The 12,302-nt window shown below is 25.8% G+C and overlaps 1 protein-coding gene across 6 annotated transcripts in view; it reads right to left on the reverse strand.

Annotated features, from left to right (window-relative positions):
- The window catches only part of LOC142220935 (facilitated trehalose transporter Tret1), a 68,863-nt gene that overhangs the window by 8,758 nt on the left and 47,803 nt on the right, over nucleotides 1-12,302 (reverse strand). For 5 of the 6 annotated variants that reach the window (XM_075290365.1, XM_075290363.1, XM_075290362.1 and 2 more), the window contains exon 2: nucleotides 1,220-1,471. The exons of the other annotated variant lie outside the window; for it this stretch is intronic. In XM_075290365.1, the coding sequence (XP_075146480.1) occupies nucleotides 1,220-1,254 (35 nt within the window). In that variant the 5' untranslated portion in view covers nucleotides 1,255-1,471. The remainder of the gene's footprint in view (nucleotides 1-1,219; nucleotides 1,472-12,302) is intronic. 6 annotated transcript variants of the gene reach the window in all.

Consider the following 12,302-nt stretch of genomic DNA (forward strand, 5'->3'; position numbering starts at 1 on the left):
GACTTGCGGAGCCTCTACGAGGGGTACATTTATTCCTATCCGGTTGAAATTTGGTTCGTAGTGTTAGTCTATGGCCTTAACAATCGTGCAAAAATTGGTCCATATCGGTACATAACTATATATAGCCCCCATATAAACGGATGCTCAGATTTGACTTGCGGAGTCTCTAGGAGGGGTAAATTTCACCCGATCTAGTTGAAATTTGGTACGCGGTGTTCGTCAGTGACTTCTAACAATCGTGCAAAAAATTTGTCCATATCGGTCTATAATTATATATAGCCCCCAGATTATATATCGCCAGATTTCACTTCCAGAGCCTCTGGGAGGGGCAAATTTCATTCGATCTGGTTGAAATTTGGTTCGTGGTGTTAGTCTATGGCCTCGAACAATCGTGCAAAAATTGGACCATATATTGGTCCATAATTATATATAGCCCCCACATAAAGGGACCCCCAAATTTAACTTGCGGAGTCTCTAGGAGGGGTAAATTTTATGCGATCCATTTGAAATTTGGTACGCGGTGTTCGTCTGTGACTTCTAACAATCGTGCAAAAATTGATCCATATCGGTCCATAATTACATATAGCCCCCATATAAACCGATTTCCAGATTTGGCCTTTTAGAGGTATAAATTTCATCCGATCCAGTTGAAGTATATGTACTAAAACTATTCCTTGCCATTTTTTTACCACATCCCAAGTAATTTGATTTTGGAGGCTGCCTTAGGAGAGTCTTGTACGCAATCCATGGTGGTGGGTACATATGATTCGGTCGGGCCGAACTTAAGGCCGTATATACTTGTTTATTGAAATTTATGTTAATTTTATATTTACGAAAAAAAAAATCAAAAGCATATTATAACATCACTGTAAATCTATGTTAAACTATATATAAAAAATAAAAATTTAAAGATATACACAAATATTTCAAATCCATACAAATATAATTAAATATAGAGAATTGTAATTGGACCACCCTTTAATTTAACTTGCATAGTGAAAAGACCCCCCAAAAGCAATAACAATACACTCTATGCCACCGATTCGAAAATGTTAACGGTGACGATGATAAATTCGTTATAATTGTAGAATTACACAATTAATTGTTTGTTAAAAAAAATACTTTGGTAAAAACGAGCACACCTAAATAATAATAGAAAGAAATTAAATGTTAAAAAAAGCGCCCTGGTAAACATTATTTATGTCAGTATGATATTTACCCATTTTTAAGACCATTTGATTTGTTCACTTCCATAATTGATATGATGTAGCAAAAAAAAAATGATGTGCGTGGAGAAATGTGTGGTACTCGTATTTTCTGGTAGTGGTGGCGGCAATGACAGACTACCGTATTAGGACGGATAATAATTAATTGACTTTATTGTTGGATACTTGTATATTGGGATTTTGGCATTTTCTTCGTTAAGTATTTTACTTTCCAATGACTATAAATTATGTAGTTGTATATTTTACTGTTACGAAAAAACATATAAGATTAAAATACACCTGGCAATGGATACATATTTATCCAATTCTACGCCGCTTTCTAATCCTTAATATGAGGTGTGCAAAAACAGAACTTTCTATAAAAAACAATTTAAAAATTTCCAATTTTTTTACTGCCGTCTAAATTATATCGTCTGTTGAGCCCTTGACATTTGCTAGACTCTGGTAGACTAAAATCTTGCTGAAAAAAATTGTTATATTCTATAGTAATAAAATTTTGACAAAATTTAATATAGAATAAAAATTTTGACAACATTTTCTCTAGAAATAAAATTTTGATAAAATTTTCTATAGAAATAAAATATTGACAAAATTTTGTATAGAAATAACATTTTGACAAAATTTTCTATAGAAATAAAATTTTTACAAAAGTTTATATAGAAATAAAATTTTTAAAAAAATTTCTATAGAAACAAAATTTTCTATAGAAATAAAATTTTGATAAAATTTTGTATAAGAATAAAATTTTGAAAATTTTTTTATAGAAAAAAATATGAACAAAATTTTCTATAGAAATAAAATTTTGAAAAAATATTCTAACGAACAAAATTTTGAGAGAAATGTCTATAGAAATAAAATTTTGACAAAATTTTAGAAATAAAATTTTTCAAAAATTTTCTATAGATATAAAATTTTTCAAAATTTTTGTGTAAAAATAAAATTTTGACAAAATTTTCTATAGAAATAAAATTTTGACAAAATCTTCTATAGAAATAAAATTTTGACAAAATTTTCTATAGAAATAAAATCTTGACAAAATTTTGTATAGAAAAAAATTTTCACAAAATTTTCTATAGAAATAAAATTTAGCCAAATCTTCTATAGAAATAAAATTTTGACAAAATTTTCTATAGAAATAAAATGTTGGCAAAATTTTCTATAGTAATAAAATTTTGACAAAATTTTCTATAGAAATAAAATTTTTCAAAATTGTTCTATAGAAATAAAATTTTGACAAAAATTACTATAGAAATAAAATGTTGACAAAATTTTCTATAGAAATAGAATTTTGACAAAATTTTCTATAGAAATAAAAGTGTGACAAAATTTTCTATAGAAATAAAATTTTCACAAAATTTTCTATAACCAAAAAATTTCAAAAATTTTCTTTTCCTCTGTTGGTTAAGCTACACTTGTAGTTTAGTCAATGCATGGTTTTAAGCTGAAATCAAAAAACAACAACAATGCTTAAAGAATAAAACCAACAATAACAAAACAAAACGAATGATATAAAATTTTTTTTATAGAATTTTTTTATTAGAATTTAATTTTTCTATAGAAATAAAAGATTGACAAAATAAAATAAAATTTTTCAAAAATTGCCTATAGATATAAATTTTTTACAATTTTTCTATAGATATAAAATTTTGACAAAATTTTCTATAGAAATAAAATTTTGACAAAATTTTCTATAGAAATAAAATTTTGACAAAATCTTCTATAGAAATAAAATTTTGACAAAATTTTCTATAGAAATAAAATCTTGACAAAATTTTCTATAGAATAAACATTTTCACAAAATTTTCTATAGAAATAAAATTTTTCAAAAATTTTTTTATAGATATAATATTTTTCAAAATATTTCTATAGATATAAAATTTTGACAAAATCTTCTATAGAAATAAAATTTTGACAAATAAAAGTTTCACAAAATTTTCTATAGAAATAAAATTTTTCAAAAATTTTCTATAGATATAAATTTTTCCAAAATTTTTCTATAAAAATACAATTTTGACAAAATTTACTATAGAAATAAAATTTTCACAAAATTTCTATAGAAATAAAATTTTCACAAAAATTTCCATAGAAATAAAATTTTGACAAAATTTTCTATAGAAATAAAATTTTGACAAAATCTTCTATAGAAATAAAATTTTGACAAAATTTTCTATAGAAATAAAATCTTGACAAAATTTTCTATAGAATAAAAATTTTCACAAAATTTTCTATAGAAATAAAATTTTTCAAAAATTTTCTATAGATATAATATTTTTCAAAATATTTCTATAGATATAAAATTTTAACAAAATTTTCTATAGAAATAAAATTTTGACAAAATTTTCTATAGAAATAAAATTTTGACAAAATCTTCTATAGAAATAAAATTTTGACAAAATTTTCTATAGAAATAAATTTTTGACAAAATTTTCCATAGAAATAAAATTTTGACAAAATTTTCTATAGAACTAAAATTTTGACAAAATTTTCTATAGAAATAAATTTTTGACAAAATTTTCTATAGAAATAAAATTTTGACAACATTTTCTATAGAAATAAAATTTTGACAAAATTTTCTATAGAAATAAAATTTTGACAAAATTTTCTATAGAAGTAAATTTTTGACAAAATTTTCTATAGATATAAAATTTTTGACAAAATTTTCTATAGATATAAAATTTTTCAAAATTTTTCTATAGATATAAAATTTTGACAAAATTTTTTATAGAAATAAAATTTTGACAAATTTTTTATAGAAATAAAATTTTGAAAAAATCTTCTATAGATATAAAATTTTGACAAAATTTTCTATAGAAATAAAATCTTGACAAAATCTTCTATAGAAATAAAATTTTGACAAAATTTTCTATAGAAATAAAATTTTGACAAAATTTTCTATAGAAATAAATGTTTGACAAAATTTTGTATCGAAATGAAGTTTTGCCAACATTTTTTTTTTGAAATGAAATTTTGTTGAAACAATAAAAATTCTACAAATTTACAACAACGTCCGCTGGGAGAGTAAAACTTTTTAAAATTGTAAAACAGAATAGGAAAATATAAGATTAATAATTTATGAAAATAAAATTGGTGATTTTCAAATTTATTCATTCAATGAAACCCTAAAACAATGAAACTCCTAAAGCAAAGCAAAGGAGTCCATATAAAATTCATTCGATTTTTTGGAGATCCAAACCACATTTTCAAAACTCTTTTCGACATAAATTCAGTAACAGCGTTGCCAATTTAGCTTTTTTCCCGCTAGATTTGGCTTTTTTTGAAGACGTTTAGCGGGAAAAAAATGCATTTAGCTTTTAGCTTTTTTTCTGGCTTTTTTTCATGACCCTTTTAGCTATTTTTGGTTTTTTTTATTTTCGACATGTTTCTATTGAAATATGGATAAATCGGCGTTTTTATCTAAGCCTTTATGCAAGTATAAGGGTTTCCACATATTTCAAAGCTCAGTTGAAACATTAATAATGAGTCCAGCCATTATGCGCGCATTTTTGTAGCGAATACACCTTGTTGTAAAGTTTTTTCATATATACATAAAAGTTATCGTAAACTTTAAATCTACTATTACCATACAAATTTGTTAGATAAACTGTCAGTAAATTATTGGGAATATTATCATTTGACTCGTTTATCCTTTTTATGTTATTATAATATTCTAAAGTTATTACGATATTACTAAATTAAAATAGTAGATGTGAATAGCTTTGTGCACTGAAAAAATATTGTCGTCTCCTTAAAATACGAACGCGAATTTTGGTTATAATAGCATTTGTGAATTTCTTTTATATAAACTGTTTTCCTTGTCCAAAAGACGATAAAGTCGTTTTGTCCTTATAATTAAGTGATTCAACTTAAAAATGGGTATGTTTCCATGAAAGAAGGAAGAATAAATGAAATAGTCTTTAAATGTGAGGAGTCTTTGCATCTTAACCACAAACCAAAATAGCGTTCAAAAATAGAAGATGTTTTTCAACACTTTATTTTAAAAACGTATATATACAATAATTTCTACTTGAAGTCGAGTCTGAATTTGGAAATTTAAGTTGGCGTTAGCACGTTTTTAAAGCACTTTGATAGCTCATGAAGAAAAGGAAAATGTTTTTACTGGGAAATGTAAACTATAGGTATTTTCTACAATTTAAATAAAAGTAATGTATTTCGAATTTTTCACAATTTCAAATCCAAACTAAAATTTTATTTAAAAAATGACAAATCATTTTTTTACCAAATCCAAAGCATGCTTAGATCATTTAATATTTTAAAATAACAAGTAAATAAAATAGAGGTGTTGGGAAGGTAGCTCCCACAAAACGAAGGACTTCCAGTAAAAAATTTGTGATAGTAATCAAAATGTATCGAATACGCAAACAGAGCTAATATGCCTTAGATATTGTTACAGTCTCACAGAAGTGGAATTAAAATGAAAATAATATGCATTGTAAGTGAAATAAAGCATTTAAGTTTGTTAAATTTCAATCAAAAATGTGACTTTTGATACAACAAAATTTAGCTTTTTTTCTAGCTATTTTTTAGCTTTTTTTAGCTATTTTTTTGGGCAAATCTAGCGGTTTTTGGTGAAACAATTCTGGCAACGCTGTTCAGTAATTCAATTTTTTTAAGTGTACAAATAATCGTAAACCTTAATATTTTTTAACATTCATAATTTTGGGTAAATTGTAAAAAAGACATAAACCTATAATCTCATATATAATCTTTTGTTTTTAACATTGTTCATTTTTGGTAAATTTTAAAGTAGACATATATAATCTCTTTGGAATGCAGTATAATTATTAATTAAACAAATATGTGTAATGAAACAAATTGTGGGCAATAAACCATCTGTCGAAATAAAATAAACCATTTATTTAGACAGATAAAATAAAATGTTATTATTAAAAAGACAAAATGATACAGAGGTTATCGAACTAATGGTGGTTTCTTTTCCGAAAAATATTTTTTCCTTCATTTTGTCTGTACAGAGTGTAGATTTTTAAAATGCTGTAAGCAACCTAAAAATATGCTATCATTTTAATGGACAGAAAATAATTAAAAGGAGGAAACAGAGCGAATTTAAAATTACAAAATAATAATAATAATAAATTTTAGTAGAATATATTTTTGGTATAAAATAGGGATGAACATATTGAAATTAGTCAACATTCAGTCAAGTCACTATCGTTAGAGAGACCCTCAACAAACTTATTGGATAACGTACGACCCACATGATTGATAATAATTTGTATATTATTTTTTAATTGATAATTTTTACATTGTAATTTAATAATTGAATTTTCAAGTACAATTTCATTGATATAATTTAGTTTTACTTAAGTCAAAAAAGAATTTTCATTAATTCTTCTTTTAATTTAATGCAAAAATAATATTGATCTATTTTTATTTTTTCTAAATATTAAATTCTTTAAAAAAATAATTGAATTTAGTTGAAGTTCAATTAAATATAATCTTCGATAAAAATCAATAAAAGTTTTAATTGAATCATACACAGACAAAAATATCACTCAAAAATTCCCAATTAAAAAGTTGAAATTTTTTCAATTAACACTATAAACCTTTTAATCAAACTAGTTACATTAAGTCAATTAAGTCAATGATTGTTTTTTTTAATTTTGAATTAAAAAATTAATTGATACCATTAACTTTTTAATCAAACTCGGAAGACTACACCCAAAAAAATAATGTTTGTCTTCAATCACGAAATTAATTGTTCCAATTAATTTTAAATTGAAATGTTTACAATCACAGAAATGATAGTATCAATTAAAAAATTAATTGAAAGTCAATTAAAAAATTAATTAATATTATTATGTTTTATGATTGATTTTTGTTTAAATTAAAAAAAAAGCAAAAGTTAATTAAATTTTTAATTGCATATTTTTTAAAACTCAATTAAGACTTTAATTGGATAAATGTTCGTGAAAATTTTTCTGTGTAATTAAAAATTTCACTAAAAACTTGTATATACGGCCGTAAGTTCGGCCAGGCCGAATCTTATGTACACTCCACCATAGATTGCGTAGAAAGTATTACTCTCCAAGTATGAAATGCTTCATAAATTTTCTATAGAAATAAAATTTTGACAAAATTTTATATAGAAATTTGACAAAATTTCCTAAAGACATTAAATGTTGACAAAATTTTCTATAGAAATAAAATTTTTACAACATTTTCTATGGCAATAAAATTTTTGTAGATTATTTTTGGCTCGAGTGCACTGAAAAAAATATTTACGTGATATTAAAGATTTCTCAACCTAATATTTAGGATACGAAATTTACAAAATATTAAGGACAAATTTCTTTAAAATAATGAAATTTTATTTAAAATAAAGTTTATGATCTTTGCTTTAAAAATTTGCGTCCCTCCGTTAAAGTCGCATGTCTTTGAACTAAGGCTAATTTTCCTTAAAGTAAAGAAACACATTTTTGAAATTGTTCTTAAATTAACTGAAATATTGAATCTTTAGATTTAAGATAAAAACGTTTCAAATATAGGCTAAGATTTATTTTGAGGATTTAGCGTCTTTGGTTTAAAGTTTTTTTGAAATTAAGAAACCGTTTTTTACTTTGAAGTATCCGTTATAATTTAGATTTTTAAACTGACATTTGCTTATACGTGAGTACCTTTATGAATAAACCGTGAAAAGAGAATGACAATTTGATAAATGAGATCTGTATCCTAATTTTAATTTTATTGGTCCTAGATTTAAAGCCAGATAGGTTGCTAAAAAATGCCTTTATTTTAAAGATGCCGTATCTTTGGCTCGGAATCAATACCAAAATCCTTAAAGGAAGGTCAAAATCTTTGGATCCAAGTAAACTTTTTTTTTGAGTGTGGCAACCGTGATTTTTCTGTGATTGGGGATCGGTTTATTTGGGGGCTATATATAATATAGATCGATACGGACCAATTTCGGCATGGTTGGTATCGGCCATGCACTAGCGAAATGTACCAAATTTCAACCGGATCGGATTAATTTTGCTCCTTCAAGAGGCTCCGCAGGTCAAATCTGGGGAACGGTTTATATGGGGGCTATATATAATTATGAATCGATATGGACCAATTTTTGTATGGTTGTTAGAGACCATATACTAACACCCTGTACTAAGTTTCAACCGGATCGGATGAATTTTGCTCCTCCAAGAGGCTCCGGAGGACAAATCTGGGGATCGGTTTATATAAGGGCTATATATAACTATAGACCTAGTTAGGCATGGTTGTTAACGGCCATATACTAGCATAATGTACCAAATTTCAACTGACTCGGATGAAATTTGCTCCTCCAAGAGGCTCCAAAACCAAATCTCGGGATCGGTTTATATGGGGGCTATATATGATTATGGACTGATATGGACCACTTTTGGCATGGCTGTTAAATATCACCACGTACCAAATTTCAACCAGTTCGGATGAATTTTGCTTCTCCAAAATGCACCGGAGGTCAAATCTGGATCTGATGAAATTTGCTTCTCTTAGAGTCCCCGCAAGCCAAATTTGGGGGTCCGTTTATATGGGGGCTATACGTAAAAGTGGACCGATATGCCCCATTTGCAATACCGTCCGACCTACATCAATAACAACTACTTGTGCCAAGTTTCAAGTCTATAGTTTGTTTCGTTCGGATGTTAGTGTGATTTCAACAGACGGACGGACGGACATGTTTACATCGACTCAGAATTTCACCACGACCCAGAATATATATACTTTATGGGGTCTTAGAGCAATAAATCGATGTGTTACAAACGGAATGACAAAGTTACTATATCCCCCATCCTATGGTGGAGGGTATAAAAATTAATTTAATTAAAAATTTATTCGAAACAATTTTTATTCAAACCAAAAATGATTAAAAACTTATAGAAAGTGATTGAAATATAGTATAGTGATTAAAAGTATTTACGTTTTTAATTAAAAACTTAATTGAATTTTGCAATCAACATCAATTAAAAATTTAATTGAATCAATTAAAAAATGAATTGAATTTTGCTAATGGAATCAATTGATTTTTTAATATAGTATTTGTTTGATGCCCAATTAAAACTGTGATTGATACTATCATTTTCGTGATAGAAAACATTTCAATTAAAAAATTAATTGGATCAATTAATTTTGTGATGGAATCAGAAAAACATTTTCCGTGTGTATAAAAAAATAAATTTAATTTTTTTCTGTGCACACAAAGAAAAAATACTTTCTTCCAGAACGAAATTTTACATAAACGAAATTGCCCTTTGCTATAGTTTTCTTTTCTTTAAGAGCAAATAAACCCAACTTTCTGCCAAATTTTTTAACGATTGCCTATAATCTGTTTTACTTACTTTTAAAGAATATTTTTTGTGGACAAAAGTATAATTTTTGTTGTCGAAAACTTCGTTCCTAAGAAAATAAATCTCTTCTTCCAGTGTGTATACAAAGAGAAAACAATAAATTATAAAATAAAGTAATTATAATAAATCAACACTGATTCTTTTTAAAGTAGGTGGTAATGTTTTTGGATTGCAGATGTATTTACTTTAACTTGTATTACCATAAATAAATTATAGTAACCAAACGACTGTAACAGCTCATCACGTTTTACTTAAACTGTGTTAGAGGAAGGTAGTAATAATTTTTTTTTATTAATTGAATAATTATTAATAACAAATTGGCACAAATAGTTATTGTTAAATATACCATTATGGTGGTTGGTAGACAATAGCTAGACTAAAAACTACACTAAGCATTCATACCAATTACGTATTAGACCATTTGATGTAGGTTTGAATAGAAGCAGGAAAGAAGCAGAATGAGTAAATAACTCCAATGATTATACATAAGTAAAGAAATCATGTTTCATACACAAATATTTCTCTGTTCGAGTTCATGTGATTTGCATATTTGAAAATGTATGAAATACGTTACCATTAGGAATAGTAATAGGAGTGTTTTTTTTTCGCACCGAATGGAAATATGTAAATAAATATTAGATGCATTGCAAATAAATCAAGATTAAATCAATTTATTTTCGTTTGATTATTACTGAAATCAAGTTAAGAGATATTAATTAATTTGAATTTAATTGTACTCATTTAATATTAGTGTAAACTAAATGACGTTTTTGTTCCATGTGCTGTTAGATAATGAAATCTGAAAACAATTAAATTTAGCATAAACTAAAGTCAACTGCAAGTAAAAAATAATTGGTATATTTTAGGAATTTCTCAAGAAAAAATGCACCCAAAAAGTGAACCCATTATGGAAGCAAATGTAGGTTTATTTTAGAAAATTTTAACTAAAAAATTTTACTAATTGCAATTTGACACAAATAAGTTCATATATTTTTTTGTCAAATTGAAGAAAATTTGGAATATTACACTATTTCTGTTGTTTAATAAAGTTGAATTGAAAAATGGAATGGAAAAATTTTTGTAAATGTCTAGCAAAGTTCAATAGGGACACAATTTAAGTAATTTGTAAATTTTAATAGAATTTTGAATAGAATTTAAATGAAATTTACTCATTGTAGAAAAATATGAATTATTTTGTTCGAATTTGGAATTTAGTAAAATTATGTACTTCACTTAATTAAAACATTTTTTTTCATTTTTAGTTATTGGCATTGAAATAATCAAAAAATAATTAAGGGACAATTATTTCACATAACTAAAATCAACTAATTTTCATGAATAAAACTAGATCATAGAAATGTGCGGAAATTTGTATATCCATTGCGATTATTAAAAAAAATACGTTGTTTTTGTGAAATTTAAGTTATGGTCTCTGAATAAAAAGATGCAACCGCTTCACTAGATGTTGATGAATACACTCCTTTTATTACAAACTATTTCTTAACCTAGTTCCACACTACTTTCTCTTATCATGCCATAAAACTAACATGAGAACATATATCCTGGAAATCCTATACATTAAACTCTAGGTAGCATTAATTATCGTAACGTATACCCAAAAGATAATACACACATGGAAAATCAATAAAGATGGTTTGAGTTATTCAGCCAATATCTACAATTCTACCTGTTATAGACACATCTGGTTTGCAGTACAGATAGCACCATGTGTTTGCTTACGATCAATGATGTTTGAGAAATTCAAACAGTCTCTGAAACTTTTATAACGGATATATGTTTTTCAAAATTTCCAAAAATCGACTTTTCGAGTTTTTCTTCGGACGTTTTAAAAATTTTCTATAGAACTCCGTTAGACGATTTCGACCGACATCAAAAGTAGATTTTGATTGATTTTCAAAAGTATGAAAAGTTGATTAGTTTGTATCACTACAGCGACATTTAACGGTATCGGCTTTTCCTTTACTCTAATAATTTTTTACGTACGTTAGTTCAATTAACTAAAATCGAGGAAAAAAATATACACAAATGAAGCATAAAGATTAACCAAATTCGTGTCTCCCACAAAATAGTTCAGTATTTCTTTAAATTTGCAAATTTTACTACAAATGCGTTCATCATGAACTTCATATGTCACAAAAGACATTCTTGCAATTTGGAACTCCAAATTTTTCCTTGAAACTACAAATTTTTCTTTGACAAGTGAAAAAACTTAGTTATGTCTACTAAAATTTGTCGAAAAATATTTACTTATTTTAATGACATCGGCGTGATGCGTGCGTTTGTAATACTGTTTACTGAAAATTTTCTAAAAATATTCAAAATTTTCTAAATTAACCGAACATTTTTTTCCTGGTGGGTACACTGTTTTTCAGTGAATGTAAATAGGTAAAAAGGGGGAAAATTCTGCGTTTTAAAAAGCTGGTAAAAATTATTCAATCTATAAATGCTGTAAATCAAATCAATTAAAAAATATGTAAGTGAAAATTAGGGTTATAAAGTCGAAAAACTAACAAAAATAAATTTCAGTAAATTAATACTTTATCATTTAAAAGTGTCTAAAATTCTAATTATTCCGCAGTTGATGTTAGTAAACAATTTAATTGACGTTAGTAAATAATTTAATTGTTTCATTTGTAGGTTTAAAATTATGACACTCATTTATTATTAAATCTTAAAATGCTTTCACCTGTTGGCATAC

Source organism: Haematobia irritans, chromosome 1 (genome assembly GCF_050003625.1).
Source record: "Haematobia irritans isolate KBUSLIRL chromosome 1, ASM5000362v1, whole genome shotgun sequence".
Taxonomy (NCBI): Eukaryota; Metazoa; Arthropoda; class Insecta; order Diptera; family Muscidae; genus Haematobia; species Haematobia irritans.